Source organism: Hylaeus volcanicus, chromosome 1 (assembly GCF_026283585.1).
Source record: "Hylaeus volcanicus isolate JK05 chromosome 1, UHH_iyHylVolc1.0_haploid, whole genome shotgun sequence".
Taxonomy (NCBI): domain Eukaryota; kingdom Metazoa; phylum Arthropoda; class Insecta; order Hymenoptera; family Colletidae; genus Hylaeus; species Hylaeus volcanicus.
In genome coordinates this window covers 1491165-1511690 of record NC_071976.1, presented here as the reverse complement: position 1 = coordinate 1511690, position 20526 = coordinate 1491165, and the positions used below count along the sequence as shown (strand labels likewise).

General features: G+C 46.1%; 1 protein-coding gene across 4 annotated transcripts in view; it reads left to right on the top strand.

The window, feature by feature from the left end:
* Window positions 1-20526, top strand: part of LOC128873095 (kazrin) — a 70182-nt gene that overhangs the window by 36279 nt on the left and 13377 nt on the right. For 2 of the 4 annotated variants that reach the window (XM_054116394.1, XM_054116386.1), the window contains 5 exons: window positions 5576-5688; window positions 15020-15437; window positions 16206-16574; window positions 16901-17289; window positions 19975-20181. In XM_054116394.1, coding sequence (XP_053972369.1) covers window positions 5662-5688; window positions 15020-15437; window positions 16206-16574; window positions 16901-17289; window positions 19975-20181 — 1410 coding nt within the window. In that variant the 5' untranslated portion in view covers window positions 5576-5661. Of the gene's footprint in view, window positions 1-1299; window positions 1449-5575; window positions 5689-15019; window positions 15438-16205; window positions 16575-16900; window positions 17290-19974; window positions 20182-20526 lie in introns of all 4 variants that reach the window. The other 2 variants (XM_054116376.1, XM_054116402.1) reach the window with 2 other exon arrangements.

The window sequence follows — 20526 nt, the reverse complement described above, 5'->3', positions numbered from 1 at the left end:
CTCTTTTCCTCGGATCGATGGGATTCGAAGCAACATTGGTTGTCCCCCGCCGCGTGGATGTTCCCCATCACTCGAATCACTAGAGCGCATAAATCAACGCTAACTTCATCGAACTCTGCGAGAATTTATCGAGCGCGTCCTTTCCTGCGTGTAATGATAAATTATGACGATCGAATATCGTGTTCCACGAGGGGTAGCGACGTTCGTATACACACTATCCCCCACGATACAAGGGCTCGGTGTAAGCCTGCTTGAGTTTTTAGGGGATGTACCACCGGTATTACTGTATATATTCGACGTCGAAGTTTGCGCGTAACGACATTACCTTGCGCTAGGGTTGTAAACAAGACTTATCAAGCTTACCGCGTTCCGGATGAGGGTAAATATTAATAAGCGTCGCGTGCATTCTAAAAGTTGCTGCGCGAGACATTGAAATTGTCAAGGATTCTCGTATCCTTTCTGGTGTGTGATGAAACACATGTAGGGTGGAATGTAGTGAACTTTACTTGAAAAATGTGCTAAGTACTGAAACTTCGGTACTTTTTAAAATAGATTTCACCCATCTGTTTCTCAGCTTGTCACAGCTCGATCTGAAGAGTATCGCACCTTGACAGATCTGTACCGTTACTCAGGGGAACTTGAAGCAACTTTAAGACGCGTCATTTTAAAACGACTCTCAGGGAAGACTGTGCTCCTCGCTGACGTTGAATATTCGGAACGATTATGGAAATTTCATAATTACGAGATAACGTAAGGTCAAACTAAATGTGAAATTATTCAGAGCCTGAGACGCAACGTTCCAGGCTTTACCTTTTGTTGCTTGTAATCTTTGATGTACCGCGATTCTTCGTTATAATCTCAACCTCGTAATCAGATAATCTACTTTCATTGACGAGAAATTCTAATTAAAGAATTGCCAATTAACACGGATAAGGTCGATTTCAACGGTGACGTAAAACGTCCATTGTTTCAGGCGATAACGAAACAGCGAAACTTCATTATAGCGCGATACGTAATTATTTACGTGAGAAGGAATACGTTAACTTTCAAAGCATGAGAAATGAAAGTACGAAGATATCGCTACTTTATTGGGAATAATTATATCATTAAGAAAAACGCTGTCGAAAAACTTGGATTCTGAAGCACCCTCTGAAGCACCCTCTGAAGCACCCTCATGGTTGGGGGTTGGGTCGCGCAACCATACGTTTCTAACGAGTCGTGCAAATGTAATCGCCATGTTTTTCCCTGTCTTTTTTTTTGTTTCAAGGCAAAAAATCTAGAGTGTAACGTAAATTTCAGATGGTCCGTTTATACACCGTGGCAATACAAGCTCCGTGAAGGACCACTCAGAAAAATGAGCGCAGCCGTAGAAAACGGCGTGGAGGCCACGAAGCCGCGCGGAGTTTTCTCGAGGGCATTCGCTAAACGGGCGCAGCCCTTCGAGGAAGGTGAGTCTGGTGAGGAAACAAATGGTTCAGGGATTACTTTCGGTGCACATGGGGCTTTTTTGGTGATTGGTTGCTAGTACTTCTTTCGGCACGGTATAGTAGTGGGACGCTGCAGCGACACCAAAATGGTGGCCGAGGTGCGACGAGCTTGGGCCTTCTTCTTGCACCGACTTTTCACGGACGCGCCCGTCCAAACCGTGTACGATCCTTTTCGTACATGCGTTATGTATACGTGAATCATTTTTAGACACACTTTGTATATAACGAACAATTTATTCGGATACACCAAACCTGTCATTTACTTTAGACAAACTTCTTTGATAAACACAGAGGGTACGAATAATTTATAGGACCGACTGTATAATAATTGAGTATTTTAATACTTTCTTACAGAGTGGTACGTGTAACTATCGACGCGTATAGCACAAGAATTCCGATTCAGGGACAGAATACACGACGTGCGTGGCTTAGATTTAAAGTCTCACCTTCCAAGAGGCTTAATGGTGTTTCTTACAGGCTTTTAAACCCCCAGGCCCTCGAATCGATTCGCTTTTCGTAACGGAGAAAGAGAATGTCTTCCAATCACGGATTATAAGAAGTAAAATCGATCGAAGTACCTATCAATACCGTACAATGCTCCTAACTTGGACTTTCTTCCCGGCTTTGACTTTCTTTCGCCCGTTTTTCTCTCTTACAAAGTTCCCTTTGGACTTTTACGCGCACATCACCTTTCCATCTTCGCCTCAGACCCAGGGACACCGAGTAGGTCTTCAGTTTCCGCGAGAGCCTATAAAGAATCCCTGTTTCGCTGCATAGGCGTATAATATCGGACTATCCCATATATCAGGCTAACCCCTTAGCGGTTCCCTGCTGGTATCATAGCGACCTCGCGCTGGAAGCGCACTTAACGTGCTCGCGTGTTTGCACGTAGACCTATATACCACCTGGAAGGGTCGGTTGGGTCTACGCCGTGGTCTCTGTGTGCTTTAATGCACGCGCCTGACCGTAACCCGACGCCAAGTACTGGGTGTCTTCCAGACGATCCAAAGTACGGAAGAAAACGCGGAGGACGTACCAAGACGAAGTTCTCCAATGCTTCGTTCGAAAATTATACTGGATCAGAAATCATATCGGAGTATCCACGCCTCCAATATCCAAGAAGATGGAGTCACAGGAGAACGCGAATCACAGGGTGCTGGATTAGCCGTGTATTTGATCTCCATGTTCTATTTTTTAGAGTCCTTTAGTCTCTTAGAATACTATAACAACGTGAAAACAAATAGGACCCGTTACCAAAGAAATTATCTACCGCCCACAAAGTGTGCGCCATGGCTGGAAGGTGATCCCATCGCTATTCGGTTGATACGGATGCATGTCGCTGGCTACGTCGATTGCAGGAACACGTCTGCAGCGTTGTCTCGCATGAGCGTGCTAAAAATAGCACGGGAACTATGATACTCGGAACGAGCCAGTGGAAAGATCGCGATCGGCCACGGTCGTACGTTATTTTCTTTGATACGGTAATGCAATCTTCGATCGCCGCGACGACGCCAGACGCGACGGCCGTCTTCGCGGGAATAGGATGTAATCATGCAAAGTGGACTCGGGTACCCGGGAAGTTCAAACAGCGTTCGAGACGCTGGACGCTTCCGCAGTCCTCTGGATTTCCTTACGGTCAAAGACAACGCACTCGTTAAGAGTGCTCTCGAGCGAGCCTGAAGTCTTCGGAGATTTAATTGAAGGATTAACGCAGAGGCGGGCGAGCACCGTGAACGGAACGGGTACCTTCTTCCTTAACGGCTTCGTTGATAAAAAGACAATCTTAATCTTCTGGAGATGACATCGGTTTTATGGAAACAGCGCTCTTCTCAGCGTTTCTCCACACTTCTGTAGTCACGGAACTCGCGCGAGAAATTCTCCCTAGGAATAGAAGGGAACTCGTTACTCCGAGTTTCATTCGCCGGTAAAGAATTCTTTAATCTTTATCAGGAATAAATTTTGCCCAACTTCGACCGCTAATAGAATTAGGGAAAGTTCGAGATGGGGAATGGTTAACGGTGTTAGGGGTCCTCGGTATTATCTGTCGAGACCCTGGCAACCATATCGCCACTGGCAAACGGACCTAATAATGAAATTAATGCGCAACTGCGCCACTATAATCACGTTTAGTCTCCGCGCGGGGTGTCGTGGAATTTACAGTTTACACGTGTGTTTGGGAAGTTTGTCGTAATTGAATGAGTGATTCTGGATAAAAGCTAGACTTTACTTTATCAATTTAATACCAAACCTATCGAGGTTTCATTTGTACCTGTTTCTACTGTGATCGAACAAATGCCTAGTTTTAAACACACATTTTTCGTTTGAATCGAAAAATATTTTACGTCGTACTTGATCCAATAATACATGAAACATGTAGGTTTAATGTCGAACAATAGCGACGAAATAATATTTGAAAATACGAGGCGAAATTTCAGCAAATGGAATATATTAGTTTCGATAACCCGAAACAAGAAACGAAACGGGGTTTATACAGCAGCAGGAATTTCTCCTCGGCGAATTCCAGCGGAATGTATGTCCGTCCGCGTGTTCCAAAATTAAAATTACGTTTCGCGGACGGCGCATATTTTACCGAAAATTTCTGGTCGCAACGTTTTTCGACGACGTTTCACCGCGTTCCCGAGTCTCAGTTTCGCTTAACATGCTCGCTAATTTCATCTCGTGCCCCTCCTACGCGGAACAAATAGCTCACAACGTAATTGCGTTATGCTCGTATCCCGTTCGCACTTGATGCGGGCGTTGCGCCCTTTCATCAAGAAATTCGCTGTTCCAGTAATTAAACGACGAGATAAGAAAATCGTTGTCCCGCTCGGCCCTTTAACATTCTCGATTAATTTATTCCGAAATTCGAGCAATTATGTTGCGAACGAAAACGAACACCAGCGATTACGCGATTTTTACTCTCCGACTCTCGGTGTAGGATTTTTGACGTATTTCTATTTCGTCTAGCTATAGAGAACACATTTGTTTAGCGAATTCGGCGAATTCGAATTTGGCACGTAGCATCGTAAAGTTTGTTGCAACCGAGGGAAGAGCAGACGAGGCAATCGCTGGGCATTAAAAAGATCCTCCCCGTAGAGTTAATCGAGCCCAAACGATTCCGCCTTTGCCAGAAGTTTGCCGCGCATTCTACATCAAAGCGCACTTGAAAGTCCAACGCGATATATCAGCAACGAGGAGGAAAGGGAGGACGGTTAAGGGATGGCGCGTACCCGTCTATGGGCCGCGCCCGAAACGAGCTTCTCTCACGAACTTGTCGATAACAGTTTGGCACCCCTCGGGTCTTTCCACCTTCGCGCCCACGACTACCGTGCCTCGAGAATTCAATTATCCCGTCGCTGAAACGACTCGGCGAACGTAATGCGAGATGAACGAGTCAAGAGACAGCCATCTTGTCGGTTCAAACCTAGGTAGCTGGGAATCCCATGGTTCTCGCCGTCGCTCTGTCTTTCTCGCGGAAGACTTCGACGTGCTTACTGGCACGCATCCCTTGATATTTCCCGGATACCGATTTCACCAGATCCACCCAGTTAATGAGAGGACGTGCCGGGTCTCCCAAAGCGCGCAGCTCGCGCATTAGTCTCCAGCGGTGTCGTGCCCGACGACATTGATGTCATTAGTTCTACCATAGTCTGGGAATTGGCACCGGCGGAATCGTGACCACTGATTCGCCTGATTCCCGCTCGCCAACTTATGTTAGATGTTAGATCGAGGTTTGTATTCGGAAATGTTGGATGTATAAGTTTGTATTTTACATCATCGAGAACAATCCTCTTGGAGGTATAAGAAGGCGTCGTATCGTGACATGAACGTGTGTTACATTTATTATAGTATACATATCACGAATACTTTGTATATCAAGTAGTGCTGTGAATTATGTTTACTGGGAACTTTGAGTATTCTTCGCTCGCTTGTATTTACCGCGTGAACCATCTTTAAATTTTGGGAGAGAAGGAGTCGTCTGTATATAATTGTGTATATCAACAAATGCGAGACAATTACTCGTATGAGAGCATAGCTTGTCGAAATTCCAAGTAATTTTTTTTTTGCATTTTTGCGGTTTGTTTCAGCTCTCGCTACACTAAACCGTTTGAACAAAGAAGGTGAAGCACTTGCCCTCCAAGATGATCTCACAACGCACCCCACCTTGGCCTTGATGCGACGCATCCTTGCAGATGCACAGGTGAGCACTATGAATCCATTGAACGTAAATTAGTTTATAAAAGGTTAATATCCATCTGTTCCAAAATATATTAATATCCGAATCGAGCATCGCGTTCCTCTATTCTCTCGAACAATGGATATTTCGCTGTATATTAATTCTAAGGTTAAAGGATCAGTCGCTGAAAACCAATAATTAAGCTTCTTTCAGCGTTCGATTTAATTACCAGCAAATCGTAACGAGTTCCATCAGACAGGAACAACAGGGCGCGGTAATTCGTCCGCTCGGAATCCCGCAGTTTATTTATCCCTTTTATTATTGATTTAATTAAACGCCACCCTACCGTACGCCAGTCGCCAAACCACGCGTCGATATATCGAACAATTTTCCACGGAAATGAAATAAAGCGGCGTCGTTTCACTTGCCCGTGAATTTTTGTTGCTCCCATTCCACGGGGATCGTTTCCCAGCAGACTCCCCTTCTCTGGGAGTCTATGCCCACCCACTACCGTGGACAAAATGTAATCCACGATTACGAACAACGCGACTGCTCGATTTCGTATCGTTTATTAACGACAACCGCTAAGTAACCTGTACAAACACCTGTAAAAATGTCACGAACGAAAGTAGCGGGAGTCGTTGGAAAATAGAAAACATACAAGGTCGCCTAAACGGAATATAGAAATTGAAATGCATAATAGGTCCGCGAACAAAAGACTCGACGTTCGCTGGTACGCGACACGAGACATTGTTCGCATTGTTGTCCTGTATTACTGGTTTCTATGCTAACTAGCGATCTGCGCCGAGTGCATCATGAATCACGCGCACTTACCAATGCGCTCGAGCAAAAAGGGGACAGGGACTAAATGAAAAATGCAAAATCAGGAGACGCTCCTCCGCCTCTTGCATCCGACTCACCCTCTTTTCCAGCCCTTTTTCCGCGGTAGCGTACCGTGCGGCGTGTTTGTCGAGCCGCTAAGTGGTACCCCGCTACGCTTCACAGTGAATCCTCTCTTCTCCATCGTCTCTTCGAGGCTCCCTTTTTCGTTCAACGCGCCACTGCTACGCATTCTCGAACCCGAACCCTTCGTTTTCCCCACCAACCCTGGAATCCCTGGGAAATCGAAAGAAAACGCGTTCCCCCAATCTCGATCAAGAGTCTCTCCGAATAGCGCCAGATTCTTGGCTATTGGGTCACAGAAGCTAACACGATACAGGGCTTTACAAATATTTGATCGTCAGCTAAAGAATATTCAAAATTGGCTTTTCATTTTCTTCTCAAAAATTAAATGATTTCTCATTTCGCGAAACGAGCAGAGTTAGTTAGTTCTTTATTTAAAATGTTTATTGCCATTTCAACATTGCTCTATGCGAACAATTTTTAACAAAAATCGTATTTCCTTTTGTTTATTTGATACATTAAGTAGTAGCCGCGTGCTAAGCGACGAATCCGTCAATTTAGTCCGAGCTAGAATGGGGCAACTCTACTGGCAGGCTGATCGCCTGATCGTCTGTCCAGTCACCGTCCACTACTACTTAGCTCTAGCTTATGGCAGCAGATACCACTTCTTTCTCCATCGAATCAGCTTGGAAAACGGATGATCGTTCGTTCGCTCGACAACTCTTATTTCCAAAACCCGGAATGGATCGCGGCGAGATCACCGACAAACGACGTTTTCTACAGCGCTACGAAGAATCGCTTTGGGAAATCCATTCGCCATGCGACCGTAAGGGGGTTAATCCGTTACATTCCGCGCTAAGGCACGTATAATGCCCGCGTGCTGCGTGGATACACGCGCGTGAAATAGGGACGCAAACTTTTATACCGTGCTTTCTCGATTTCCCACCTTTCCGACTCCCACGTTGAAGTGAACTCAGTCGAGTTTCCTCTTACGAGACTTTTTTCATGCGGTATAAAACGCCACCTCGCATTCACATTTTTCTATTTATTTCTGAAAAATATTTTACTTGCACGCGACGTTGATTATTTTCAAGTACAAGCAGAAAGTTCGCATGAAAATGTCTACAAGGCTAAAACGTTGTCTCGAGGCAATTGGAAACTGTAAAATCTAACATTCGTCGTACTTTTTTTTATACCATCACAAATATTTACGAATTAATTGTTCAAGTTCTTTTTAGTGAAAATTCCGTCAGCCACGTATGGCTGACATGGCGTTGAGCGTTTGATATTTCTTCCGAGGCGACGAACTAAAAAAATGTTTCCAGCGTCGAATAAGTAGAAATTAACGATTCATTAAGCTCGCGTTACACAGTTTGAGAAAGTAAAGTGCCCCGAAAAGAGGTAATTAGCCCATTTACGCTGACGCTGTCGCTTCGGTTAACGCGAATTACTTCAACATTTTGTTCGCATTATACCGGGTTATAAACGAGTTACGCAGCAACGCGGATCTTGCGAAAGCGGGCCAGCCAGTCAGAGGACGCACGAAATATGGTGACAAGATTAATTTAAACTAAAATTCGCGAAACGTCACCAGTGTTGGCGAGCGGGAAATGTACTCGGTGTTCGTCGACATGCTGAGTACTCCTGTAATTAAATTTGCATTCCTTTATTTTTCCTCCAACGGCCGAGGCGAACTGAATCAGGCCACGAAGGGAAAAAAAAAGCCACTCGAAAACTACGATCCTCACCTCGGATTGCTACACGGAATCTGAAGTGAACGCGAAACCCAGCGTTGCGCGCATTCCGTTAACTTCTAATTGCGCTCTACTAATCAATTCCAGTAATTACTGCAACAATGCCGTCTGGTTACGCGAGCACTTGTTAGTTACAAAATTGTGTCGTTGAAAGGATCTTCGAGTAGACTCGGGGAGCCAGTCGCGGCATTTTGTTTTATTTCTTTGATTAAATCGCGCTGCTTGTTCTCTCTTGGTACACAATTATACAAAAATGAAAATAATTTTCTTTTCTCTCGTTCCTGACAAAAGTGCAATTTTTATCGCACGATCTAAAAGCCTCGTTTTAACTTTAGTCGTTTCTGAAACTAACGTCACCGTCTTTAAAGAAAAAAACGAACGGAAAGACGCAGACTATTTAGAAATAAGCACTCGAAATGATTCTCACAATCCACCTCCTTCCTGTTATTTCTGTTCTCGAAACGCCGAGCCGCGGGGTTAAATTGCTTTTATACACTTTATCGCGCTGGAAAGTTCGCGATCACCTCTGAAGAGTGCTAAGCTCGCTCTCTTATGCGCGTAGCGTGTTCCTATTTGCATTTGAAACGTGGACCCTTTTTCCACGATCACCCTCCGGCTGGAGCGAAACAGCGAATTGCTCATTTAACGGAGCGCATGATCTGCGAAAAACCACGAGCTTCCAATTCGACTAGGAGAGCCTTCCCACAAAACGTTTATCGTTGCGTTTTTTTTTTCTGCTTTCGTTTCTCAGGCAACGAAAGCATTGTTTTCTTGCAATGTTTCTTTTTCATTCATCAGAAAATCTCATGGTATTCTGTGTTTTCAGGAGACTTTAAAGAGACTCATCTCGATAGATAACTGGTTCGTTAAACATTTTCTATGTAGGAAAGCTCCCATTTAGAAGTGTCCAATTTTATGTTAAGTTAACGTCCTAGTTTCCAACCCTTTGGCTTTCTCGAGCGCTGGGCTAGAAACTGAGTAGAACACTGCAACTAAAGTCTTATCTTCTGCTAAGAAGGATTCACTGCCTGGTCCAATGATTTGCCACGGCAATCCGATAGGAAGCAAAAGAAACGTAGTACCTCTCGTACGAGGAAGACGCTCCAACGTGTCCACTACTGCCTACCACTGCTTTTACGTTAACGTCCCAGTTCCCAGCCTCTTACTTTCCTCGAGCGATCGCTCGAAATGGTGGACGAGGAGCTGGCTAATATACGTCACACGATACGCTCGCTACAAACTCGATGTGGCATATTTTACCCTGCTTCAAGTTCGAGCACGCCGTTCCCCCTGGAGAGGTTTCCTGATAGCGTCGCGAAGGAAGTCGTTGCCGCTAATGCACGAGAACGCATTAACGTCACGTTGGAATTACGGCTGGAATACACTGGTAGCCTGATTAAGACTAGCAGACATCGTGACCCAGAAATCTTTCCAATATGTTTACCCGGCACGGTACTTTGCGCCCGCGTTAACAATGAATGCACCTTCGGCTTTCTCCGAGTTCCCTCTCTGTGTATGGAGCGGAATCGATTGGTGGTATAACGCGTTTCGTGCCAGTGGTACGTGTGCAAATGTACGTGCATCTTTCACCCAGCTGAGAATTTTTCTCGCGATCCCTTTCAGGGCGGATGAATACACCAGAGTTTAACCGATCGCACACCTCTCGCTGGAGCGTGTGGTCGAAGGCGAGCACGCGCGAGGGAGGAACTCATCGTCGACATTTTTGTTATAACTGCAATATTCTCTGGATTTAATCTCAGGATTGGGAAAGAATCTCGCGAGAATAGCAACTCAGTGGTTTGCAGTCTCGGGAGTTGAAAGAGTGAGAACTTGGCCTGTATCGATTTAATTTGTCGCTATTTTAGGAATATTTTTACGTCGAGCGTCTTTTGAGATTTTATTCCTGTACCACTTCTTTATCTCGATCGTTACTTATGCTATATTCGTTAGCCACGAATCGGCTTGGAATTTTGTACAGTTTTGTGCGACTCGCTTTCAACTTCCTAGCCAACGGGTTCGCCTGTAGGAGGAGGGAAAGATCAAAGCGCGTTCGCCATCGTTCGGACAAAGACGTACGAAAATTCTTCCGTGGCGAGTTACTACGCGAAACATTTAATTGCGAATCGTGCCGTATCAGCCTGTGCCATAGTATGCCAGGGTGCAGTGAACCTTTTCAGAGCGTGACAGATGAATATAAACTTAACGCGGCCGAAATTATGCGTTCGTGTCTATAATTAACCCCCTGGCTACCAGCGACGCCAGTTTCCCGGTGAAGACTCGTATTCGGAGACCTGATTCGGACATGCTGCATTCCCGTGAATGTAGCACGCTCCTATTCACAGCTTTCGAGGAATCCTTCGTCGCTCGGACTCGTCCATTAATTACACCAGTGGTTCTTAGCTGTACCGAAACTTCTTCCTTTTCTCTGTATTCTTTTTAAAGTAAATACGAGCGAAAAAGCTGCTGGAGTTATAAGAACGCGAGTAAGTCGGAAGGAATACAGCGCTCTTAAATGGGGCTGAAGTTGGATAAGGACGTAGGCGTGACGGAGATAACGCAGCGCAGAAGGGAGAAGGTCGTTTCGTAATGACTACGAGGCGACCAGCTGCGACCGCGCAATAAAACGGATCGCCGCTGTTCGCAAAGCGAGGTTAACGAGATGTGTACTGATTTAATTGTTTTCGAGAACTATGAGGGCCTCCGTCGCGTCATCGCGCTGCCCTTCTTCTCGGGGCAAGTTTTCCCGATTCGAGGCGACGCTCGCGCCAAGTTGCACGGGTTAACTCGGATGCGCCTTAATTGCGCCAACCAGCGAATTGCGGCGACGCGGAACGAGTTGCGAAACCGGAAAGCCGGAGGAAAGTAATTTCCGGAATTGCAAGAAGCGTCGGCCATCAAAAAGCTCTTTGACGATCCTCCGTCAAAGATTAAGTCGGGACGAATTAATTGGAATGATCGCGACGGTTGATCTTATTTCTATTGCCTCGTTCTCGAGACTCTGTGACTTGTTTCACGTCAGCCATTCGTACGAATGACAATGCTTTTCACTGAAAAACTAACAAAATTAATTCCGAACGTCAAGCATCGAAAATAATAAATTGAAATTCTTGAATCTCAATGAAATTAGAAAAATAAATACCGCAATAAATATTTCAGAAATTTTCAGGAGCATTAGTCCGGCATCCAGTGTGTTTGTCGCGAAACCTGTATCGATTAAATCTCTTTTCACGCTTGAAAACGGTGCGACAGTTTTCAGGTCCAAACACTGCACGTTGATCGTAGAAATTATATCCTAAAATACTTTGTGGTGTGTAATTTGAGTTTGACCTACATCAGAAACTCGACAAGGGACGTATGATTTAAATAGCATGGCGGTCCGCGTTTCCTGTTGTTTCGTGTCACGCAGCCTCGTTGCTGCTAATTCCGTAAGCTTCCGCGGTTATGAATGACCGCAATCCTTCTGTGGTCTGAATGTGAAACGCCATTTCTAACGTGTTGTACTCGAAACCAGATGCATTTCGTTAGGCTAACGCAGTTTAACATTGGAAACTTACTCTTTCAAAAATCTTTGTTTCTAACATAGGCCAGACCAATTTATTTCTACAATATTATATAGAGAATAGCTCTAAATTCTGAATTTTATATCATATATGATATTTAGAATTATAGTCCTATCAGTTGGATAAAATTAGCTACCCAGGCCCGGTTCGCGAGTGAACCGACGCTTTCAGTTCTCTCACCGGAAAGTGGGAGTTAGTGTAACGCGGTCACCATTGTTCCCTGCTGAGAATACACGGGTAGATCTTGTACGTCTGGTTTCGATCGCAGAAGCACCGTCCCTCGGAATCGTCAATTGCTAAGAGAATATTCGCCAACCGATAGAGATCTAGAAACTCGATCAGAAGTCCTCCCGTCTCCCCAGCCCTCTGCCTGAGAATCTGTCAAAGTTAGTTCGTGTTCCATCTACGCAGACCACTTTGACGAAAACCTCTTCCATTCCTTGGCCAACTAGCGGCAAAGGCAAGACGAGATGAGTAATAGGAGTACTCGCATCGATCGAACACGCTGAAAGACTAACAAATGGATGTACTCATCGAAGAAACCGAAAGAGAAGAGCGAGATAATCACTGATAGAACATCTCTTTGAAAGAGGAGAATCTCTCTATTTTTTAGAAATACCTGCTAGAAATTGGAAACTTGCTACAATAAAATTAAATCGATGTCTTTGAGTGCTTTATATTTGGTTCCGATTAAAAGTAGAACGAAATCAAGCTCAAGCTTGGTACTAAATTCGGCTCTGCGTTTGAGAGTAGAGTAATAATAATAGAATATATTGTGCACTCGCGAGTAGCCACGTGCGAGTCGGAAATATCAGCGGGCGCGGTGATACGATTTTGATTCGCTCGTTACTCTCTATTAGGAGGCTCGTAGATCCTCCAATTTGTTGGTTTAAGGAACATTCGAGAATGATATTCGCGGAGGCTGTTACGGTCACCGGGAGGATAGAAAATGCGGCAAAAAGAACGAAGGAAAGGGATTATTTTCCTTCCTTGCACCGCGAGATAAATTGCTCTGGTGCGGTGGAACTGGAGGCTGAAATTGCAATTTCATAAATTCAAGTGGGTCCCGTAATGCTCATTCTCCGCGTCATTCCTCTTCCCCCCCGGCTCTCTCGACCACTTCTCTTCATTTTTAACGCTAGTCTTATTTTTCCAGCGTCGCGTGCACCGGCAAACCTGATAATTACAGCATCGTCTTCCTTAACTCGTAATCCAAATGTTTCTCCATCAACGTTCCTCCAGAGCAGTCTCTAAATCTCCGGACTCGATCGAATCAGCCGTAAATGTTAATAACGTCGATTAAATAAACCGAAGTCGTCGGACAATACCAAGTCAGTACGCCAGGAATAGCAAGGTAAACGCAGCTCAGTTTACCGCAACTTCATTACAATGGCTCGAGATGCTTTATGTGTTTAAGGACCGTGTGTGCAAGCCCGCAGCATGTGCACATAACGTGCGCCCTGTTACCAGCCGTATCGGTAGTTCGGGTTGGCATATAGGTCAACGTTTCAGAGATTACATCTTCGTCGAAGAATAAAACCTCTTTGGTCGCGAGGGAACCGCCTGCGGTCGATGCTATCGACACTATCCAGACGCATAGTCGAGCAGATATCGTTTCGATGCTAGTTTCCCGCTGATCTTTGATAAACTTTCCAACGAGATTCGACGATGCAATTAACGTACCAGCGAAACTGTTTGCTATAACTCGAGGATCGTGGGAAGCGACTCGTGGCTTTCGACGAGCAATAAATCCTTTGTTCCAACGTTTTAATTAGCGCAGCCGATGCTATCGAGAAAACGGATAATTATAGAAACGAGAGGACGAGACAGAAGTTTCCCAAAACGACCGAAATGTACCGTAGATCGGAAAATCTGAACTCTCAAGTACGAACCCGAGCGCGGAGCTCTTCAGCGGCGAAGGATCTCCGGTAGAACAGAAATTTATCGGTGATCCGCGCGATGCACAGGTGCTAGATGGGCGTGAGTACGGTCGTTGCGGGGGTTTTCACGATGAAGGGAAAACCGAAGGCGCCTCTGGGAACGCAACAAGTTTCGCGACGCCTTTATCCTCGCAGCCTATCCTTTTGTGTTCCTGGAACTTGGCCAACAGAGTGGCTCACCGCTGCCCGTAGACTCCCTCTTCTCTTCGTTTATCCTCCACCCTACGGTTCTTATCTGACCGAGAGTGCAATCAATCATTTTGTAGGGCGATCAGTCTTCGAGGATGACTGATATCACATTCCGTACGCGATTGACCGTGCGAAACGTGATTTTATCAATTTTCACTTGCACCACCTGGCGATTACTCGATTCAATTATTTACGCGTCACGAGTCGGAAAGAATTTATAGCGATAATAACAACACGCGGACATCCACGGACACGTGATACAGGGAAACTCGCGTTTCACGTTGGAGTTGGCGAACCGGAGCCATCGTCGTATTAGCTCTCAGCTGGCATCTCCTAACAGCAGCTTAAAGACATCGTGTGTTAAGTATCCAAGTAATCCTTTGTTAGAGGGGGTGAAACAGACGGAAACTTCGCGACGAGGAGCGTTCGAAGCGAGCTGTACAATGGGAGGAGAGCTTACAATGAGATTCGCGTTCCGTAGCTTTGCTAATATTGCTAAAACTTTTATCACTAGTCGCGTTTGGTCGCGTCAGTCGTTCGACAACTTCGCCAAACGCAGCTACGATCCGGTCGCAACTTGGCGGAACTTTCGATACTTTCTCCTACTCGAATACCTCCGCTGCTATCTCTTTCATTTCCATCCTTTCTTTCTCTCGCTGACGGGGAATGGGCCTCGTCGAGCAAACAAGAGATCCATTATTCCATTCGCGGAGGAACCAGCGAAAAGTTTTGATTAACGTCTACCCAGATTCGTTTGCAGGCCTGTGATCGAATGGCTCCGTGATTCGAATGATTCCGCGATAATAAAATATTAGGTCGGTAAGAAATTAACGTCGGTTTTCGAACTTTACGGACATAATTTTCCTACCAACCCAATACTAAAATTCCAGCAATTACGTGTTCCACGGCAGAGGTGGCTCCTCGTTAGTCGAGGATTAACGTCCACCCCAGTTTTCAGCGTTTCGCACACCTGCACCCTCGTTTAACCGTCAATTTTCCTGTTTTCCAGGCAAAATTTCGCGTGATGGTAGAGGAGAACGCAGCGACTGGCGCCCGGCTTGACGGGGAGCTGGAACGAGCTAGGGGCGAGTGCGCCACGCTCCGAGGCGAGCTGAGGGATGTTCGCGGCGCTTTGCCCGTGGTGCTAAACAACAATAACGGGGCTGGCAACAGCACCCCCGCTGCAGGCAATAGCAACAACAACGCCACGGGGAGCGCCACGAATAACAGCAATCCTGGGACGCAGGAGACCAGCGAGGTTCAGCAGCAATCGCAGGAGGATGGCAAGAGGCTCAGCGCTGGCAGCAGCCCTGTGGAGAAGAGGAGTTCCGCCAGTGACAAGTCGGCCAGTCCTATCGATAAGAGAACCAGTCCTGTCGATAGGAAGGAACGAACTAGTCCTATCGATCGACGAGCCAGTCCCATAGGTACGTGTGCCTTCTTCAGGTTCTATCTCGGATCGAGGAAGGTTGAGTTGAAGCCTCTATACAAGTAACAGAGTAACGTCTGAATCTTCTTTCATTTGAAATTTTTATCCTAACCGAAAGTTTCCTCCACCATTTCCAGTTCCCAACGTTCCTTTTGCTCGCCTCAACCAGCTTTCAGACGTATGTAAATCTTTCCAAAAAGTTGCACGGTGTAATTCAAAGCTGTAGTTCGCACCTGGAAAGTTTATCTTGATTTTCAGAACACGGTGTAGCTTATATCTCAGAGTTACCAGCTGCCAGTTTTACGACTGACCATGATTCACCATTTCCTCGTCCAACTTGTAACGGTCTCTCTGGAAACGACGCAACCACCCCCGCGCCACCTGTCGTAGCCCCTGTCTGGTCTCGTCTGTGACCAGCAGGAGATTGCGTTACTCTTTAAACGCATGATCTCTCCCCGTGAGATGCAACGAATTTAATCACTTTACCGGAAACGTTTTGCTCGCGACGCTTTCCGCATCGGCGGAACCTTCTACTTTGATTAAACCTTCGTCGGATGTTTACGGAGTAAAATTAAAAACGAGACGCGGCGAGCTGCGATGGAAAACGTCCGCGAATATTTCGCCATGGGCGCGGGACAACTTTACGTTAGATAATTTTAGGAGATTAGAAATATTCGAAAGCGACATTTGGATTCTTATGGACGATCGTTTAACGATCGAATTTGTCCAAAGTTGTAAGGACTCAAGGAAGATATTTTTGTTCCAGAGAAGCGCAATGGGTCCCCGAGTCGCAGTCCAAGCGAGAAAGCACGACGACCTTTCGCCCCAGCTCTGGAGAAGACACGGCTGGGTGGCTCCGGGGGAAGCGTCGACTCTCGATCGGGCAGCGCCAGTCCGGATCGAGGATCTACCAACAGAAGCAACTTCCTCCATCGCGGTGGCAGCGATCGATCGAGCGTGGAGAGACTGCGAATATCGACGAATCGCGACTCCCTGCGATCCAGCAAGGAAACGAACGATCACGAGAAGGATATCGACAAGGATCTAGTGGATGGCGAGGTGCGGGTCGAAGAGGACAATGAACCACCTGGACCAGCCCCAGGCAGCAGACCCTCGTCCCCGGCTAATTCCCTGGGTGGGTAACCCAGCATTTAATTATGGAAGCCCTTCCCTTTCAACTTCGCTCCCGTACATTCGCTGTCTGCGATTGTTCCACAAGCGGACTCGTTCGACCCCGCGTTCCTACGATTCCCTAGAATTAAACGAACCTGGGCTTAAGACGAATCCAGTTTTATTAGGTGTTGAAACATCCAAGTCGCTACGCGCTGCGTGCACACCTTAATTATGAAGATGAAATGTTTAAGAAAATAAATCTGCCTAGGATTCGTAAATTCCAGTTGCAAAGAGAAATACTATTCTAAAATCAACTGTCTTCTTCTACATCGTCGATACTTCTTCCAGGGATTGGCGATCCGCTGGTAGCGTCCAGGTTGTCGAACATGCACGGTAGCGGAGGTAGCAGCGGATCCGTGGAGCTGGCTAGCACGAGGAGGCTGCGACTGGAGAACGAACGCCTGGTAGCCGAAGTAGCAAGACTGAGGAGATTGCTCCTGAGCGGAGCAGCTCGCGGTGAAGTCGGTTCCGAGGACGCAGCCCTCGAAGAAGAGGCGCGATTCGTCGCCCTCGAGCTGGAGCTGCAGCACGCCAAGGAAGCTCTGCAAGTCCTCAAGGCCGATCGAAAGAGGCTCAAGGCCGAAAAGTTCGATCTGCTCAATCAAATGAAGGCACTCTATGGCACTCTGGAGGACAAGGAACGAGAATTGCGCGACTTCATAAGAAACTACGAACAGGTGAGTCCGATCTTCTTCTTTCACAAGCGCTGTGTCATGGAAATAACGGTGTTTGAGTCTTGTTTGCACTCTGTTCGGATTTTATAAGAGAACAGTTTAATCAACGAAAAGTGACGCGAAGTCGAGGAAATTGGATTACAAAACAGCGGAATTGGATCGCTTGGTCTTCGTTAGTACAATTATCGGGATCTATTAAACCCTCTAAATTTCATCTGGAACATTTAAATTAAGAAAAATAAGAGCGAAGAGTTCCTGAGGGAAATGTGCTCGACGAACGGTCCATGGGAATGCATTTCAGTTTCCTCGACTCCAGTTTGCGGGTCAGAACGCGGACATGGCAGAGCAATTTTGCTTGTTAAATACTTTCATTAAACTTGGCGGAATTTCTCATTTCCCCGACACCGTTATCGTTTCACAGGCGACGTCGACGCACTGTCAGTCATTTCAATTTCACGAAATGAACAACGTGCGCCGATTACGCTTACTAAAAAGCGAGTCGCGAAACCACAAACGTTCGATATTCATTATTCATGCTCCGTCGATGTCCCGAGCTCGTCCGTTTTAGGGAGAAATTGTGGCAGGCGACAATTGCAGGTATCGAACTTCGGGAGTGCATCACAAGCAGAGCATACTTATCGTTGTTAATAGTGGATATGCATTTTTTCTTTGCAAACTATCTATTTCTTTGTTTCGGAAGTCGACTTCGAGCTTGTTTGTCGCAGCGACAATAACCATAGAGAAATAAAGCTTAGGTAAAGCAGCTTAAAGTGTTAGCTGTATGAAAATTACTAGATGTTCTTACCGTGCTTGTATACCTTCGCGAAAACTCGTTCTTCGTCCTTCATCCTGACAGGATCTCGTTCTCGGTATCTAACAAAAAGAAAGATTAATAATACACTGTCCTGCAAACACGACCTTTACCGATTCTTGAAAGAAGCTTAAAAACGAAGCGCAGGATTACGCTCGAGCGAAAAATATCGAGTTTACTCGGAGAGAGAGAGAAAGAGAGAGAGAGGAAGAGTTTTCATAAGAACACGACCATGCATCATGCAGTATCTACGGAAAGGAAAAAAGCAAACTTTAATATCCAGTAACGCCGTGTTCCGTATTAGCGGCCATAAATACGTTTCATAGCGAAAGAACTGGATCGCTGGAACGAACTATTACAGTCACTTGGCGCTGTAAACTCGATAAAGTATTAATTGATGAAATAACCTTAATTAAATTTGACAGGCAGTGCATTTTCAGGTGTATCACACCCTGTGAAAAAAAAAGAAATTTCGATTTTTTGAAAATCGCGGAGACCCCTTGAATGAACGCGATATCGTCCAACTAGAAAGTTCTCGTGCTTCATCGTAATGGGACATGAAAGAAAACAGATCTCTCTTCGAGTCTTGGGGCAATTTCTCTCTCACAGAGCGACCCGTCAATTTCCCCTTGCTTTATCCTCCACCGTCTTGTCGCGCCGTAGGTAATCCACTTCATCATCAACGGGCTTCGACGTGTCACCGTTCCTGCAGAGAAAGAACCTTCGTCTCTATGATTTTTTATCCGGCCGGCTTAACATCCTCGCCCCCACCCTCCATTGTTCAAACAGAAACGCGAAACACGCTGGCAATCTCATCCATCTCGTGTAACGCGGTACATCCGTTGTTTGATATCGCGTACTTCGATACGGTAACCTTCCATCTATCTCTCCGTTCGGTTAACATCCTGTGCGGATATGCTGCAGGATGTTTCAACCCTGGGACCGTTGTAGTTTCGAACCTGCGTTGCCTTTCTTCGCTTATACCATCGGTTGCCTAAGGGGAGAACATCGACTTTGCCAGGGTACACGAGTGCGTTTACTCGAAACCTTTCAATTCTTATATTTTAGTAATCCTCGATGCCTGTGAACGTTATTATTATGCGTCGTCGAGAGCACAGCAAAGAAAAAAGCAAAAGTTGTTTGATCCTCGTTTATTTATACCAGCGAGTTTTCATCGCTTGAACTTTCCGTTTCCAGAATGCGCCAGAAATGGCCATTTCACGAGGTCGTCCTTTTATAACCGTGTCTTCCCACGAGTATAGACACCATTTTCCGCTCGACTGGTCGCAAACACGCGCGAACGCCGATGCACCGCTAGTTTTTAACCCCGAAACATCGACTCGCCAACGGGTAACACCTGACCGATCCGTTGGAGTGGCAATAATCGCGTTGTCCCAAAGTTTAGCCGATAAACCAGCTGCAACACCTGCTATACGTAGCGTGAAGTTACTCGCGCCCGAGGGAAAGATAAGTGGATTAAGTTCTCCGTAGCTGATATCCTGCTGGCTAATAGGCGAAGGTACACGACACCTGTATACCCGACGAATTGCACCTGTATCGAGTTACCCTAGTTGATCGAGTGGCAACAATGTCTTTAAAAAGAAGGGCGAAGAAGCGAACGCTCGACGCAGATTTTTACAACTTTCAAGCGACTCGTGAAAGGAATCGTATCATCGCTGATCGTAGGGTTAAACTGATAAGTCCTCTGTCGCTGAATGACGCGTAATTACGACACCGTCGCGATGTTTAATCATACCGCGTTCCCTTTGTTTCAAAGAAGTCTTTCACACTTTGTGCGCGTGCATGCATTGTTAGATGGTGGTGGTTTTGGGTGGAGTTACTGCCCGGATATGGGTCTCTTTGACCGTTGATTACAGCGGATGCGGGAAAACGAGGCGACCTTAGGACGCCTTCAGCAGCAAGGAGTTGGCATACCCTCGGAAGAACGTGAAAGGGAACGGGAAAGGGAACGCTGGAGTCTTCTAAGGGCAGCGAGGGACGAGGCAGATCGAAGTCTCAGCCTGGCAGCCAGTTTGGCCGACAAAGAGGCCGCTCTTTCGCACGCACACGCGACTATAAAAGAGGTAAGACCCTTTCTGGCTACCCTTACCCAACGGGGGAGGCTGGCCGAATGTAATCTTTTCGCGGGCCGCCAGTTGAAGCGTTTCGCAAAGAGTACCTAGAAACTAGAATTTCCTCGAGGAGTAAAATATATTTTCCGTCTGCAAGTGGCAGTTGGTTAACTCCGCTTGTTTACCCTGACGTGTTGATTCACCTTTTTAACGAAGACAGACCAAAATACTCTTGGAAGATTACTCAGCTTCGGAATGAAGTCTTGTTTGGAAATTAACTTTATCGAAATGAACGCAAGTTCAGGATTTTCTCAGGATCGAACAGTTTCAGCAACGGAGCATTTTATCGACATTGGC